The 17,555-nt window shown below is 38.5% G+C and overlaps 1 protein-coding gene across 3 annotated transcripts in view; it reads left to right on the forward strand.

The window, feature by feature from the left end:
• The window catches only part of SMG1 (SMG1 nonsense mediated mRNA decay associated PI3K related kinase), a 106,497-nt gene that overhangs the window by 59,786 nt on the left and 29,156 nt on the right, over positions 1-17,555 (forward strand). For all 3 annotated transcript variants that reach the window (XM_032328393.1, XM_032328394.1, XM_032328395.1), the window contains 15 exons: positions 1,043-1,152; positions 1,832-1,979; positions 2,352-2,511; positions 3,553-3,673; positions 7,038-7,286; positions 7,609-7,893; positions 9,080-9,224; positions 9,357-9,495; positions 10,663-10,893; positions 10,996-11,173; positions 11,703-11,864; positions 12,433-12,650; positions 12,953-13,107; positions 14,824-15,046; positions 17,120-17,366. In XM_032328393.1, coding sequence (XP_032184284.1) covers positions 1,043-1,152; positions 1,832-1,979; positions 2,352-2,511; positions 3,553-3,673; positions 7,038-7,286; positions 7,609-7,893; positions 9,080-9,224; positions 9,357-9,495; positions 10,663-10,893; positions 10,996-11,173; positions 11,703-11,864; positions 12,433-12,650; positions 12,953-13,107; positions 14,824-15,046; positions 17,120-17,366 — 2,771 coding nt within the window. The remainder of the gene's footprint in view (positions 1-1,042; positions 1,153-1,831; positions 1,980-2,351; positions 2,512-3,552; positions 3,674-7,037; positions 7,287-7,608; positions 7,894-9,079; positions 9,225-9,356; positions 9,496-10,662; positions 10,894-10,995; positions 11,174-11,702; positions 11,865-12,432; positions 12,651-12,952; positions 13,108-14,823; positions 15,047-17,119; positions 17,367-17,555) is intronic.

Raw genomic sequence — 17,555 nt, forward strand, 5'->3', positions numbered from 1 at the left:
TGTGTTTTGAGGAGTTAGTCATCAGCAGAGAGAATGGGGCATTGTAGAGTATAGCGGGGATGCATGGAACCTGCCACTGGAGAGGGCTCAGACTCTCTAGTGGCAGGAATGATAAAGGTGTTGTCACCAAACCTTGACAGTTCATCATTTGTGGCTCACATGAGAAGCACTTGGTTGCCTTGGTCCTGGCTTTGAGCTTATAAGGGGGAGGTAGGTACAGTCCTTGATGTTACATTGCTAGTGCTGAATTCAGGCTGCATTGTAAAACAGGGATACAGTGAGAGGGACAGGAAAAGATGAGTGATTAATGGGAAGGAGAGAGGGATGAAGAAATTGAGTCATCTTCTTGGTTGGAAAGCAGCTATAGTAAGAATGGGAACAGAGTGAGGGCTCTGAAAGTGGCAGCAGTAGGTGGGGAGCTAGAAGGCCTCTCGTGCTAGCATTGTTGCCACGGGACTAAAGGAGTTTCAGAGGCACCACCATCTTCAGATGACATAAGGAGATGGAAAGGAAGAATTCTTTGAAAGAAGAGAAACAGCTTCCATGAAACACACTGGAGAAGGGAGAGAGGGAGGGAGGCCAGCAGTGAGAGGTAGGATAGGTTGGAAGGATGAGATAGTAGAACAGGAACCCTCCAGGGGCCTGGGTTTTAGGTGGGGGATGGGGCCATGTAGCAAATTTAGAGATAGTTTGGGGAGAATCAGATGTTGGCATTGCCATTGAGAGATCTGATCTGTCTGTTGGATGGGTCCCTGAGGATAACAGGCTCAAAAAGAGGAAGGAAACATGGAGGGGTGGTTATGCTAGACTGTATGACTATAGCTGTGGCTTTCTGGTTCACTGCTCCAGTTCTAGTGCTAATTAAGTCGGTAGTCCCATCTTCAAAATAGAAATAAAAAATGAAGGCCTAGGTAGAAGGAACCTCATCAAGAGAATGCTATGTAACTGTGTGCTGTGTTTTTCTAGAATTCGTTCTACCTTTTTTGAATGGTCCCACGGGCTGGATAGGTGTAATACAAGCTAACTGGTATTTTAATTACAGGTCACTAAGCAGTTTTGAATCTGGAGAATTTGTTGAATGTACTGAGCAATTAGAGTTGTTACCAGGAGAAAATATCAATCTACTTGCTGGAGGATCAAAAGAGAAAATAGGTATTTGAAATAATAATCTTAGAATTAAGTATTTTATAGACAAGTTGCTCAAGATATTTGACTTAGTATTTCCTGGAAAATCTGGACGTTTTTGTACATTTATTTTGGGGCCAAATTCTATGTAAAGGAACATCTTTAGGTCTGTTTTACTTCTATTTGATTTGGCAAATGAAAACAGTTTAAATAAAATTAAACTTAAAAAAGGCTATTATAAGACTTGGAGATTTATCTAGCCACATTTGAAAAAGTTTAAGTAGTCTTTAAGCTAAATATTTTTCTTGACCTCTTAATGTGGTTCATTATTTCCTTAACACAACTGGAATATTCTGTAAAATATTATCCTAAAGTTAGTATTGTGAGTAGTTTGTGTATTAGCTTTGAGTTGCTAGATTCAGTAAGGTTTGCAAAGTAGGGCTAGATTTGTCCCTTTAAATGCAGTGGTTGATTTACTGATTTTTGAACTATGGAACTCAGTTGTTTTGAGGCAGGTCTGAGATATAATTTGAATGTGGACTATAATTTTTATAGAGCTATTAGAAATGCTTAATCGTAATGTTCAGCTGCCTGAATTTAAATATGAAAGAATGTATTCATTGGTGATAACTTTTTAATACTGTCGAAATATTTTATCACATATTAAAAGCATATTAACTTCATGGATTTTATTTAACTTCTGTAGATATGAAAAAACTGCTTCCTAACATGTTAAGTCCAGATCCAAGGGAACTTCAGAAATCTATTGAAGTTCAGTTGTTGAGAAGTTCTGTTTGTTTGGCAACTGCTTTAAACCATATAGAACAAGATCAGAAGTGGCAGTCCATAACTGAGTAAGTTCAATCCAAAGGGGGTTAATGTGCACTATGTCTTGCTATATATGGTAAACATATATACTTTGGGGACGGAGTCAGTTACATGATCACTTCAGTGTTAGTCATGATAGCTTCATTTTAGTTGTAGAAGTCATACGATACATGAATGCCACTTGGCAACATACGTAGAGGTTGAAACCAAATAAACTGTAGAAATCCCCAGAAGCCTGTCTTGACTTATGTCATTTTACTAGAGGGAAGGCATTTCCTCTTCCTTCCTCCTCTTTGGATGCCACTGTAGTACCATCTTATCAAACGGTCTTATCCTTTCAGTGATTATGCAGATTGGAAAATCTCATTTATTGATTGACAGTGAATATTTTGTTTCAGGAATGTGGTAAAGTACTTGAAGCAGACGTCCCGCATAGCTATTGGACCACTGAGACTTTCTACTTTAACAGTTTCACAGTCTCTGCCAGTTCTGAGTACCTTACAGCTGTATTGCTCTTCTGCTTTGGAGAACACAGTTTCGAACAGACTTTCCACAGAGGTGTGTATATGTGTATCCTTATCAGGGTATTCTGAACATTAACAGGCATTCGTGTAGAATTTTTTTTTTTTTTAAAGATTTATTTATTTGAGAGAAAGAGAGCTTGGAAAAGGGGCAGAGGGAAGAGATGATCTCAAGCAGACTCCCTGTTGAGCATGGAACCTGAAGTAGGGCTCAGTCCTGTGACCTATGAGATAAAACCAAGAATCACACCCAAGTGATTGAGCCACCCAGGCGCCCCAAGATTTTTTTTTTTATTTTTAAAGTAGCATTTGTAGCATTTGTTGGACAAGCTAGTAAATCAAGAAATCTAAAAGGTCATTTTCAGGCACATTTTCATTTCAGGACAGTGTGAGGCAGATGGAGAAACCCAAGATACATCATTTCAAGGATGGCTAATTGGTTATTTTTTCTTTTCTTTCTTTCTTTCTTTTTTTTTTGAAAGAAGGGTTGGTGTATATAAATACATTTTCCATTGAAAGATGTTATAAATTTTAGATTTGATTAAAACAAAGACTCTCAGGGGCACCTGGCTGGCTCAGTTGGTAGAGCATGCAGCTCGTGATCTCAGAGTTGTGAGTTCAAGCCCTATGTTGGGCTAAGAGCTTACTTTAAAAAAAAGAACTAAATAATAATGAAGACACTTCATCCTCTTCCCAGATAGGGTAAAGTTTAACCAAAATGGGCCCTTCCCAAGGGAATTGTAGTCTTTGAGAATCTGCTTACAAAGCAATAGTTTAATGTTTCTCTGTAATTCAACTTCTGCTTTATATTAAATATGCTATGTTTAATTTTTTAAAAAGTGCTTTATTGATAAGTATACTGATAAATTGGACTTTTTTTTCCCCCAAAGCAAAGATTTTGCCCTTAGAGTGTCTTAGAGTGTCTTTCCTCTTGTGATTAGGAGATATTGAAGATATCAATAGATGAGTTTTATAGATGAGCCTGGAGCAGCTGGCTTATGGGGGACCCAGCTTACCTCAATCTACAAACATATAAAGAGGCTGTTTACATTAAGTAGTTTTGGTTTTTCTCTGGCAGGATTGTCTTATTCCACTCTTCAGTGAAGCTCTGCGTTCATGTAAACAGCATGATGTGAGACCGTGGATGCAGGCATTAAGATACACCATGTACCAGAGTCAGTTGTTGGAGAAGATAAAAGGTAATTAGGTTGGTTTTTTTTTTTACTAGCTTTGATTGAGATGTAGTTTACACATTTTAAACGTACAGTTCCAGTTTTGACACATCTTCATCAGTATAACCCTCAATACGACCAAGGTAGAAAACATTTGTCTTACCCCAAAAGGTTTCCTAATGCCTCAGTCACCTCTGCCATCTCTCCTGTTCCTGGACAACCGCTGATTTGTTCTCTGTCACTTTAGATTAGATGTGTCTTTACTAACGTTTTATATCAGTGGAATCATGGAACTCTCTTGTGTCTGGCTTCTGTGGTTCAGCATTTTATTTTTAAGGTTCCCCGATGTTTTGGATAGCAGTACCGTGATCCTTCCTGTCGTCGTTGAGTACTGCGCATTTTGTGGATATACCATAATTCATCTCGGGGTCTTTTGGTGGATATTGGAGTTGTTTATTTTAAAATTTGGACTACTGTATAAAGCTGCTGTGAAGTTCATGTACAGGTCTCTGGGTGGACGTATATTTGTGTTTCTCTTGAGTAAATGCCTCTGAGTAGAATTGTTGGGTTATATAGTTTAATGTTAAAAATAGTTTGGCATTTTCTTAGAAAGTGTTTGGACATTTCTTCTGGCATCTACATCCTTGGTAGTGCTGGTCTTTAATTTTAGTCACTGGCACCAGTGTAATAGTAGTACCTCATTGTGTTTTTATTTGCATTTCCCTGGTGATTAATGAGATTAAGCATTTTTTTGTTTTTTAAATTTATTTATTTGACAGAGACAGGGCGAGATCACAAGTAGGTAAAGAGGCAGGCAGAGAGGTGGGGGTGAAGCAGGCTCCCTGCTGAGCAGAGAGCCTGATGTGGGGCTCAATCCCAGGACCCCAAGATCATGACCTGAGCCGAAGGCAGAGGCTTAACCCACTGAGCCACCCAGGTGCCCCGAGATTAAGCATTTTTTGCATGGTGACGATTGTATGTCTTACTTTGTTAAGTGTTTCCATCTTGCCCATTTTTAATCAAGTCATAGACTTGTTTGTTTGTTCTGGATACAGATTCTTTGTCAGATACAATGTATTGTGAATGTTAAGTTTTTAAACACTCCAAATGAATACTTAGAGAAGTAGTACTTGTATAAATATTAGTAGGTCTCTCTCTTTTGTAAGTAGGATTTATTGATTAATTGATTGATTTTGTAGGTCTCATTTTTAAGAAATGTCTGTCATGTTAAAGAGATGCTAGCAATTTACTTTATTGCTTAAAAATGGAAAAATTGACAGAATTCTATAGAATGTTAGTTGAAAAATAGCTAAGCTTAATATATTTGTGTATTAAATTTCAAGTAAGGTTTTGTTGGCGTATGGATTTGGGATTGCCCAGTGATTACTGGGAACTGTGACTCACCTGGACCCTCCTTGCCATATACCCTTGGTTGGATTGTTAGCCCAGCATTTGCAAATGGAAGGACCTTAGGGCAAGTCATTAAATTTCAGAGGCACTTTCCTCTTCAGTTGAGGATATTGCCTTGCTCAGGAGATTCTTTTAAGGATTATAGAAAATGAGGCAAGGGGCGCCTGGGTGGCTCGGTGGTTTAAGCCGCTGCCTTCGGCTCAGGTCATGATCTCAGGGTCCTGGGATCGGGTCCCGCATCGGGCTCTCTGCTCGGCAGGGAGCCTGCTTCCCTCTCTCTCTCTCTGCCTGCCTCTCCATCTACTTGTGATTTCTCTCTGTCCAATAAATAAATAAAATCTTTAAAAAAAAAAAAAGAAAAAGAAAAAGGAAAATGAGGCAAGGCATATAAAAGCCCCAGCACAGAGGATGGTGTATAACAGGACTACAGATATCTCTTTTCCTCATCCTTCCCTTATTGAACAAGTTTTAAAATTGGGAATACCAAGTCAGTAACCCAGTGGTTTTATTTGAAGATACAATTCCACTCCTCACTTTTTTCCGCCTTCTTCAGCAAGTGCTTATGAAGTATGTGCTCAAAGTTGTGATGTAACAGTGAACAAGACAAGCCTGTTTTCTGCATTCCAGGGACCACAGTGATTCTAGCGTCTAGCAGGGGAAACTGAACTCAAACAAGGGACAGCAGTATGGTGTGCTGAGTGGAAGTGCATGTACATGGTGAACATACAATGAGGGTATGAATTTAGTCCTAGGGATCAGTCAGAGCAGGATTTGAGGAGGAAGTAACATTTAAGCTGGTTCCTGAGGGAGGTAAGGATGAGATGGAAGGCAGTAGACTGGTTGGAAAATAATATGTAAAGGCCAGCAGGCAATAATGAAGGATTCCTAGGTGACAGTTTGCCTAAGGGAGAGTGGGAAGAGAGGAAGTAGAAGGAGATTGAGACTGGAATGAAATGGAAGGCATCAGTGCCTTTCAAGGCAAATTCGGGAGTTGGGGTTTTGTCAGAGGTGCAGTGGGAAGCCATCAAAGGGAAGTTAAGTGTTAAAGATTTAGCTTTGTGTAAGATGATTTTAGTTGAAAGTTGGAGAATGAACTAGAAGAGGATAACACTTAGGGGTCAGAGGGACCGGCTAGGCTTAAATTCCTGCTGAAAGTACCTAAGGTAGTGGCAGTAAGGATAGAAAAAAATAGATATGATATGAGGGCTGTGGGTAGAGTCTTAAGATAACTGGCAGGCACCTGCTTAGGTAGCCAGGTGGATCATGTGCCTTTCCTTGAGAAAGGAATAACAGAAGGAAGTATAAGGTTTGGAGGGTGGTAGAAAATGGATTCCACTTGACACAGGTAAAAAGTGTCCTTGAAATACCTGAGTGTAAGTGACCGGTAGGCAGATGGGGCTCAGATGTCAGGTCTGGCTAGAGATAAAGATTCAGGAGTCATCAGCATTCATATGGTAATTGAAGCTACAGGAACAGATGATACTGTCCAGGGAGAATATGCCGAGTGGGAAGAGTAGAGAGTCTAGGACTGACCCTGAGGACTAGGAGTTTTAGTGGATGCGTAGTGGATGAGAAGGGGACGAAGGATTCTTCAGAAATTCTCCCAAGAGAATGGTATGAGAGGGGGGCAGAGGGTACTTCCACAACAAGAGCGAGATGGTCTAGCTTTTTCACCACACTTTGGCTTATTCTCTTTAGTTAGAAGATCTAGGAGCTGAAAAACAAATTTCTTACAGTGAATGATTTTTACTTTGTCTGCTTCATCATTTGCTTACATTTATTTCAACAAACGTACTGTTTATTATATGCCAAGCTGTGTGCTAGCTGCTAGGGATTTAAAGATAACGAAAAATGGGTTATCTTTATTTAGGGAGTTGGTAGGGAAGGGAAAATGGCTGGGGAAGAACTTTTGGTCATGTTTCCATGCAGTCTGGGTTAGAGCAGTCAAGGACTAATGCAACTTTTTTTTTCCCCCCTCCAGAACAAACCGTTCCAATAAGAAGCCATCTCATGGAATTAGGTCTAACAGCAGCAAAATTTGCTAGAAAACGAGGCAATGTGTCACTTGCAACAAGACTGCTGGCACAGTGTAGTGAGGTTCAGCCAGGAAAGACTACTACTGCACAGGATTTAGTCCAGCATTTTAAAAAACTATCAACTCAAGGTCAAGTGGATGAAAAATGGGGGCCTGAACTTGATATCGAAAAAACCAAATTGCTATATACAGCAGGTTAGTAAAATGAACTGTGCTTAATGTATGACTAAAATGAAGATCCTGTGTATGAAATAATGTATGATGTAAGGCAATAAAAGAAAAGATTATATTTTTCAGCTGTGGCAGAATATTTGGATCTTGAATAGTAAATTACTTGTAATCAATTTATAACCTTTGTAATTTGGTGCTTTAAAAAAGGTGATTTTGTTATAGTGTATCAAAGTAATGTTCCCAGAGATCATTGATTACCACTGAATTTACAATGTTACTTTACCCTGAAATACTGTTAGTAATTTGCAGATAAGGCTTCTAAGGGCTGGTTTTTGGTTTTCTGTAGGTCAGTCAACACATGCAATGGAAATGTTGAGTTCTTGTGCCATATCTTTCTGCAAGTCTGCCAAAGCTGAATATGCAGTTGCCAAGTCAATCCTCACCCTGGCTAAATGGATCCAGGCAGAATGGAAAGAAATTTCAGGACAGCTGAAACAGGTTTACAGAGCTCAGCAACAGCAGAACTTCACAGGCCTTTCTACTCTGTCTAAAAACATACTTGCCTTAATAGAGCTGCCATCTGTTAATACCATGGAAGAAGAGTATCCTCGGATTGAGAGCGAATCTACAGGTAGGAGTTCTTTATTTTATTAGCTTTAACATACCAGCTTTAGAAGTTACTTCTCCATTATTTTAAAGTTTATAATATTATGCTGGCCGTAATTTGCCACAAAAATTGTTTGCATGGAAATTTAATGTATTATACTGTCTGGAAGTAACTAAAACACATTTGTTTAGTGTCTAATGCCACTGTGGAAGTCACCTAACTACTCCACAGGCTTTTCCCAAGCCACAGTGCTTTTATGGACTTAGATGTTTTTGCCAGCAAGAAAGTCTGACTGCAGATACCTGAGTTCCTCCTCACACTGGAAAGAGCCAGAAAGGTACACAGTAGGTGCCTGGGGTCTCCTTGGCTGGTAGAGCACAGAAACTCAAGCAAAGATGAACGTTTCACATTCCGACGCTGGTGGCAGTAATAGAAAAGTACTTGACAAATAGGGTAATTCATTCAGTGTGAGTGTCTGTTCTGTTCAGGTTTTACAGAGTGGGACATAGGTAACCTCTTTGCTGATGAGAATGTACTTTGATTTTGGTTTTTATAAAGCCTAGGATTCTAATTACTTAGGTTGGTCTTACAATATTTTATAATTATTTTATATAATTATAATTATTTTATAATTATTATTATAATCTATGTAATTTACAGTCTTGATATTCATAAGGGGTGTGTCCTGTGATTATTATAAATCTTGTATTGGCAAATGGTATTATAGCAGGTGGTTTCTTCACTCCTAAACTGTGAATAAAGATATTTACTTCATGAATTTCTGACTGAGTGAGATTGTATAGTGATCACATATGTATTATTTTTGCCAGAATGTTCAGGCTTAATCTAATCACAAGGAACGAGCCAGTCATAACTAGAATTTAAGACGTTGTACAACACATGTGATGCCTGAACTGTTTTATATAAGGTTCAGTGTCATGAAAGATATTTATGTGGTTTACATGGTGATAATTTAAGCTGCCTTGCGAAGCTGAGTGATGATTTCAATATATTAGCCTTTGAGGAAAGCATAATAAAGATGTGTTCTTGGATCAAATTTTGTACTGTAATATTCTGGGACTTAGAGATAGCTTACAGACAATAAAATTCTAAAATGTTGGTAGGAATGCCATTTGAAATTTATGAATGTAACATTGCTGAGTTCTTTCGTTTTTCTTTCTTTCTTTCTTTCTTTTCCCCATTATGGCAGTGCATATTGGAGTTGGAGAACCTGACTTCATTTTGGGACAGTTGTATCACCTGTCTTCAGTACAGGCACCTGAAGTAGCCAAATCCTGGGCAGCACTGGCTAGTTGGGCGTATAGGTGGGGCAGAAAGGTGGTTGATAATGCTAGGTATGTATGTTGAAATGTGTAATTTATTTAATACATTGCAAGATAGAGATTTGAAATGTCTGCTGACATGTTTTGGTAGCTTCACATGACAAGTGTTGGTAGCTGGAACCAGTGACTTGTTTATTTTTATAGTCAGGGAGAAGGTGTTCGTCTGCTGCCTAGAGAAAAATCTGAAGTTCAGAATCTGCTTCCAGACACTATAACTGAAGAAGAAAAAGAGAGAATATTTGGTATTCTTGGACAGGCTGTGTGTCGTCCAGCGGGGATTCAGGCAAGGAAAACATCATATAGTGTTTGGGAGAAATGGTGTCAAGATCACTTTTTTAATTCATTGATTTTGGGGACACCTGGGTGGCTCAGTGAGTTGGGCATCTGCCTTATGCTCAGGTCATGATCCTTGGTTCCTGGAATCAAGTCGCACATCAGGCTCCTTGTTCAGCAGGGAGCCCACTTCTCCCTATGCCTGCCACTCCCCCTGCTTGTTCTCTCTCTCTCCGACAAATAAATCAACTCTTTAAAAAAAAATTACTGATTTTGAAGAGGCTGATCACATATACTTGATTACATGTTGAATGGAGGTTAGGCAGGTACTGTTACAAATCAAAACTTTGAGTTTTAAGATGAAAGTGAGTTATGATACTTTTCTAAGGAGAATGTATACCTTGAGAAATCTTTTCCTTAAGGTCCTGTTAAAATAGGTGAAATTTATTTTATGTGAATTAAATTTCTCTTTTAATTATTGTTTTGATCAGAAATTAGGTTCTTAACACTAGCTTGGGACCTTTTAAAGCACATTTGTGCCTGAATACCACCCCAAGTACTCTGAGTGTGGACGTGGGTGTATGTATTTAAGCTTACTAGCTGATTCTAATTCATAGCCAGAGTTGAAAACTGGCAGACTAAATGAGCTGTAGGATTTATTCTCTCTCAGGTCAGAGTTCTGTTAATTCTAGAATGTTAGAGCTATTGAGATTTTAAATAGACTTTAAAAGCTTGGATTTTATTTCGTAGGCTAAACTGTACTGACTCATCTTGCTCTAGACCAGCATGTATCAGTGTCCTCCAGAGCTGGCGTTGTGTATGTGCCCATTACTGTAAAGAGAGTAAAGGCTGTTGGGAGTGAATTTGGTGTACATTCAAGCCTCAAGCTTTTGAACAGATTACATTTAGTGTTCTGCAGGCAGAATACTGTATTGTAACTTAGAAGCGTTTAAAGTACCAAAAAGCAAAGTCTGAAATCCTTCATTAGCTACTTTAGTAAATATATCTTACAGAGGAGCATAATGACATTAATTTAGGGTGTGTGAAACTAAATGAAATAATTTAATTTTTCATAAGCAAGAAAAATGCTTTCATAGGATAGGAAAGTCATGTACCCCCTACCCCCCTTTCTGTTTGCTTTAAAAAAGGTAGCATTTTATGCCCAAATTTTCTTCAGGATGAAGATATAACGCTTCAGATAACAGAAGGTGAAGATAATGAGGAAGATGACATGGTTGATGTTATCTGGCGTCAGTTAATTTCAAGCTGCCCGTGGCTTTCAGAACTTGATGAAAGTGCAACAGAAGGAGTTATCAAAGTATGGAGAAAGGTCGTAGATAGAATCTTCAGCCTATACAAGCTGTCTTGCAGCGCCTATTTTACTTTCCTTAAACTTAATGCTGGTCAGGTAGGTAGCATGACATTGGGGTCTAAGAGGATGTATTTGACATTTCCTTCCTTGCAGACGAAAACAGTATTCTTATTTCTGCCTTTCACCTTCCCCCCTTAGATTCCTTTAGATGAAGATGACCCCAGGCTACATTTGAGTCACAGAGCAGAGCAGAGCACTGATGATGTGATTGTGATGGCCACACTGCGCTTGCTCAGGTTGCTCGTGAAGCATGCCGGCGAGCTCAGGCAGTATCTGGAACATGGCTTGGAAACAACACCTACTGCTCCGTGGAGAGGTAATGGTCTGAATAAAAGGTTTCAGGAACAATTATTTCTGGGTAGGATACATAAGACAATTTTTAAAAAATCGCAGTTTCTTTATGTTTATTATTTTAATGTGTTATAGAGCACCTACATTAGTTGATAGGACACCAGGAACTGCACATTACATTCTCTCCTCTCCTACTTTTCAGAGAACTAGAAGGTTGACAGGAGCGTTAATGGATACAAAATGAATTTTGGAGACAGTGGTGAAAATAAGTTTCAAAAATTGTAGTCTGCCCTTTGTTAAAAATTATCTCTGTCTTTACAGGCATTCATAGAAAATACAGTTTGCCAGAACATTGTTGAATTGCTCTGCATTTTGATTATAGCTCTGTACCCTAACCAGACTTGCAAAGCAAGAACTATTGTTAGGGTTCTTTGTTATCACAGGGAGAAATTTGAGGCTCTTAGAACTGATTCTGACACACATCAGGTTTTATGCTTTTGCATCTACTGTGTTGACAGTTTTTAATAACTTTATCCCTCTTTCTTATCCTGAAGGAATTATCCCACAGCTTTTCTCACGCTTAAACCATCCCGAAGTATATGTGCGCCAGAGTATTTGTAACCTTCTCTGCCGAGTGGCTCAAGATTCCCCTCATCTCATATTGTACCCTGCAATAGTGGGTACCATATCACTTAGTACTGAGTCACAGGCTTCAGGTATGGAATATTAAAATACTGCTACGTTAAGTATAAACTATTCTGCAGATAATGTCTGTTAGGTAAAAATTTTTTTCAGCTTTCTGTTACAGAGTTGATGGAGTTTTTGGTTTTTTCAGTAATAATAATTGTCATTTATTGAGGTAGTTACTGCTGTGTCCAGGACTAGGGCATGTGCTTTATACATGCTCTTCATTTTCACAATAACCCATTTAGGCTTAGAGAAACTGTGCCAGTGCGCTCAGGTTCACCGATGAGCTGAATAAATGGTAGATAAGGATGAAACCAAGCGTTAGGTTCTGACTGCAAGAAGACGCTTTCTTAATTTGTTGAGAATTGTTATTTATTTATTTATTTTTCATTATCGTCCATTTGCTTATAATATAAATATAAAAGCTTACCTGTGGCAAGGGAAATGTCCATGAGATTTGGTTAATTCAGTGCATGAAAAGCAAATTAGTTAAGTGAGTGCTCTGGAGTTGAATAGATAACCAATGTTTTCCTTAACTCAACATATGCACATAGGGGAAACATCCAAAGCTTACCTAATTCTTCCATTTTCTTATAGGAAATAAGTTTTCCTCTGCAATTCCAACTTTGCTTGGCAATATTCAAGGAGAAGAGTTGCTGGTTTCTGAATGTGAGGGAGGGAGCCCTCCTGCTTCTCAGGATAGCAATAAGGATGAACCTAAAAGTGGATTGAATGAAGACCAAGCCATGATGCAGGATTGCTACAGCAAAATTGTGGATAAGCTGTCCTCTGCAAACCCCACTATGGTGTTACAGGTATAAAGCACAATTTATAAGCTTTTAAACAATTTTTATTACATTTCTCCCTCCCCTAAAAAACAACCTAAACAAAACATGGAAATGATACCTGAAGAACAAAAAGGCTTTTAGAATAATTGAAATTGGCTTTACAATGCAGGATTGGTTTTATAAATGTGTATTTATAGAATCACTAGTCAAGGTTCTCTGATCGTATAATGAACAAAAGTTGCACACACGGAACATGTAATTTCTAGTGTTGGCAAGACTGCTGCATATGAACTTGTAGATGAGCATATCTGGATGTGCTGTTTGTGCAGGTTCAGATGCTTGTGGCAGAGCTGCGCAGGGTCACTGTCCTCTGGGATGAGCTCTGGCTGGGAGTTCTGTTACAGCAACACATGTATGTCCTGAGACGGATCCAGCAGCTAGAAGATGAGGTGAAGAGAGTCCAGAACAACAATACCTTACGCAAGTATGTCTTCGTACACTTCTATTCTGAAAATGAAGCTGCCCCCAAACCCCTTTATAATGTAAAATATACAAAACACAAAATTTCTTATTTTAACCAATTTTAAGTTCAGTCGCAATTTGACTACTCTGAGTACCCCATGTAAGTGGAGTCAAAGGTATTTGTCCCTTTGTGTCTGGCCTGTTTCACTTAGCATGTTTTGAAGGTTCGTGCATGTTGTAACACATATGACAATTTCCTCCCTTTTAGCACTTAGTGATACTCCATTGTATGCGTATTCCACCTTCTGTTTAGCAGTTGTCTGTCGATGGACATTGGGTTCCTCTTACCTTTTGGCTATTGAGAACGGTGTTTCTGTGAACATGAGTGTACAAGTGTCCGTTTGACCCCCTGTTTTCAATTATTTTGTATATGATCCAATAGATTTGCCTGGATCATATTGTTACTCTGTTGTTAACTTGGAGGAACAACCAAACAGTTTTCCTCCACCAGTTTACGTTCCCACCAAAAATGCATGAGTGTTCCAGTTTCTCCATATCCTTGCCAATATTTATTTATTTATTTTTTAATATAGTAGCCATCCTAATGGATGCGAAGTGGTATCTCATTGTGGTTTTGACTTGCATTTCTCTAATGACTAATAATGTTTAGCTTCTTTTTCTGTGCCTTTTGATCATGGGAATATTTTCTTATATGAAATGTCTATTCAAGTCTTTTCCCCATATTTGAATTGGGTTGTTTGGAGGTTTCGTTGTTGTTGATTTAGGAGTTTCCTCTGTATTCTGGATATTAACCCCTTTTTCAGATAAATGATTTGCAAATATTTTTTCCCATTTTGTGCAGTCTTTTTACTCTCTTAATAATGTCTTTTTTTTTTTTAAGATTTTATTTACTTATTTGACAGAGAGAGAGATCACAAGTAGGCAGAGAGGCAGGCAGAGAGAGAGGATGAAGCAGGCTCCCCGCTGAGCAGAGAGCCTGACATCGAACTTGATACTAGGACCCTGGGATCATGACCTTAGCTGAAGGCAGAGGCTTAACCCACTGAGCCACCCAGGCCCCTAATAGTGTTTTCTATTGCATGGAGGTTGAGTTTGATATATTAACCCCATTTTTCTGTACTTTTTCTTTTATTGCCCATGCTTTGTGCCATATCCAAGAAGTCCTTGCCAAATCCAGTGTCCAGAAGCATTTCCCATACATTTTTTCTGAGAGTCTTAGGTCTTAAGGTCTTTGATCCATTTGAGGTTATTTTTTTTTTTACATAATAGTGTAAAGAAGGTAAGGGTCTGACTTCATTCTTTTGTGAGTGGATATCCAGTTTTCCCAGTGTCATGTGTTTAAAAGCTGCCTTTTTGTGGGCTGGACATTTTACAATGCTGTGTTTATTTTATTATTATTTTTTTAAAGATTTTATTTATTTTTTTGACAGAGAGATCACAAGTAGGCAGAGAGGCAGGCAGAGAGAGAGGGGGAAGCAGGCTCCCCACTGAGCAGAGAGCCTGATGTGGGGCTCCATCCCAGGACCCCGAGACCATAACCTGAGCCAAAGGCAGAGGCTCAACCCACTGAGCCACTCAAGCGCCCCTATAATGCTGTTTATAAGTTATTGTGCTAATATTTTATTTATTTTAGCTTATTCTTTTATACTGTTTATTTAACAGTAGATGCATTTAAACTGTTCCATGTTTGTAAAACTCTTTATATCTTCCTGGTCAGGGAAGAGAAAATTGCAATCATGCGGGAAAAGCACACAGCTTTGATGAAGCCCATTGTGTTTGCTTTGGAGCATGTAAGGAGCATCACTGCAGCCCCTGCAGAAACTCCTCATGAAAAGTGGTTTCAGGATAACTATGGGGAAGCAATTGAAAATGCTCTTGAAAAGCTGAAGACACCGTCAAATCCTGCAAAGCCTGGAAGCAGCTGGATTCCATTTAAAGAGGTACAGAAAAATCTCAAGAATGCCACTAAAATGGAAAATTCCATATGAAATACAAAATTCAAATATGGAGATTCTCCTTACTTGGAATGTGAGAGATTTTGTAGGTCCATGGAAGGTAGCTTATGACCAATTTCTAAGGAATGTGGGGAAAGGTATTTTCTTCATTTTGAGAATTTGGGAGCAAACTTTTATGTAGAGAGGGTTCACACTAGGGAAGGATATACTGTAAGAAAGTCGTTAATGAAGGGGTCTGGCCTTGACCTAAATATTGATGACTTGCTTTATTATCTTTATAAAAGATTATAAAATTTGATCTTGTACCTATGTACAAGATCAAAGGGATTCTGACAGACCAAATAGTCACATATAACAACATCAATATTTATAAGTAACTGAAAAATCAGTTCTCCATAGGCTGATTGGCATGATTAGTCAGTGGGATGATTAGCATATTTGAATATTTGAGAATCCTTGTCTTTTTTTTTCCTTGAGATTTTATTTATTAGAGAGAGAGAGACAGCACTAGAAAGAGCGAGCAAGTAGGAGTAGGGGGCAGAGGGAGAAGGAGAAGCAGGCTCCTGATGGAGCAGAGAGCACAATGTATGGGACTTGATCCTAGGATCCTAGGATCCTGACCTGAGCCGAAGGCTGACACTTAGCCCACTGAGCCGCCCAGGCACCTGAGAATCCTTACCTTTTATGTTTTGGGCCCCTTAGTCTGTATTTACTTTGGTTTTTATCTGGTATAGCAACAGCACCATTATTTAGGGAGCCTATTTATTACCTTGTAGCTTTTTCTTATTTTATCCTTTCTTTCTCTATCCCTTAACTTTATTGCTCCTGATTTCCTTACTTTAGCAATGAGAAAACTATTAAAAGGTACGGTGTAGAAACAAAGAGGACATCTGACTTTAGTAAATGCAATCTAGGGAAACTAGAATACTAAATTCATAGCAAATAGCTAGAAGCACAAGACTAGAACCCTAATGTGAAGGATGAAGTTTATTATATGAGTCCTAGCCAAAACTTGTTTGCTTGCATTCCAAGAGCAGTTTCTTGCTTCTTTGTCTCCTTTTCAATAAACTAAGAAAACCAGAAGAGGTAAGAGAAAGAAGTACTTAAAAAAAAAGAAAGTTATTTATTGATGCGTTTTTAAGGGATGTATTGTTTAGTTTCTGCCTGTTTTTAAATTTCCTATAAATGAGATCATATATATACACATAGGTCTATATGTGTATTTATATATGTGTGTGTGTGTGTATATATCTATATATATATATATCTGTTTATTACATAATGGGTGGGTCAGCATTTGGTTTTTATGATTCATCCATATTTTGTATACAGCTGAACATGGAAAGATGCTACAGTTTGTCCATTGTGTCCTATCCGTGAATACTTGGAGTGTGTCCAGTTGTCTTTTTCCTTTTATGGAGCAAAGCTCACTGAGGATTGATAAAACATTTTTCACATGAAAGTGGAGCTCAGAATTAATTCTGGTGCACATTATTAAGTTAGCTGCAAGTGGGGATACAAACTATACATGTGATTTACTCCCTATGAGTAATTAGAAGGGGTTCTGGTGTTAATTCTGCATACTTCAAATGGTCAGAGCTCTAAATTGTTACCAGCTTTTCAAGTGGCTACTAAGGGTGTGTCTACTTGACACCCAGAAGCTGTCAGTTTTATCTTTTGCTTTATTTTAAGAACTTAATTGATTTGTCTTGGCATTGATAAAACGTAGCTTAACGTGGGGAATTAGCTTGCTACCAGCCCTGAATTTCGTGATCACAGCAGTGCTTTCCTTCCATCTGTTATGATTGCATCGGTTGTTTAGACAGAGAAAAAGAGCTAAGTCTGAACAAAGTAGGAATCACCTAGATTATATTAGCACACCAGTTATTTCCTCTCTCGGGATGGCCCACGTATGTAGCATGAAATTAAATGTAGGAGCTACAATATGTGATATCTGTATTGGTATTTCAAGTTTATTTTTATGCCAAATTGAATGTGGAAGTAAGTAAGTGTTGTGGTGATAATGTAAACCTGTTTTCCCCCATCTTATAAATATAGATAATGCTGAGTTTGCAACAGAGAGCACAGAAACGTGCAAGTTATATCTTGCGTCTGGAAGAAATCAGCCCATGGCTGGCTGCCATGACAAACACTGAAATTGCTCTTCCTGGAGAAGTGTCAGCCAGAGACACTGTCACAATCCACAGTGTGGGCGGAACCATCACCATCTTACCTACCAAAACCAAGCCAAAGAAACTTCTCTTTCTAGGGTCAGATGGCAAGAGCTATCCTTATCTTTTCAAAGGTAGGATTTAAAAGAAGAGCCTTAATTTGATTATGAATGTTTTGTGTATGAATGTTTTGTGTATGAGAGGTTGGTTCCAGGTGAATAGCCTGGATTGTCTTGTATCTTTCCTGATTTTTGAATGAAAGTGGTTAGAGGCTATGTAGTAAGATTTTCTATTCCTTATCTTCTCTTTGCTTAAGAGGCTAT

The sequence above is a fragment of the Mustela erminea genome, chromosome 20 (assembly GCF_009829155.1).
Source record: "Mustela erminea isolate mMusErm1 chromosome 20, mMusErm1.Pri, whole genome shotgun sequence".
Classification (NCBI taxonomy): domain Eukaryota; kingdom Metazoa; phylum Chordata; class Mammalia; order Carnivora; family Mustelidae; genus Mustela; species Mustela erminea.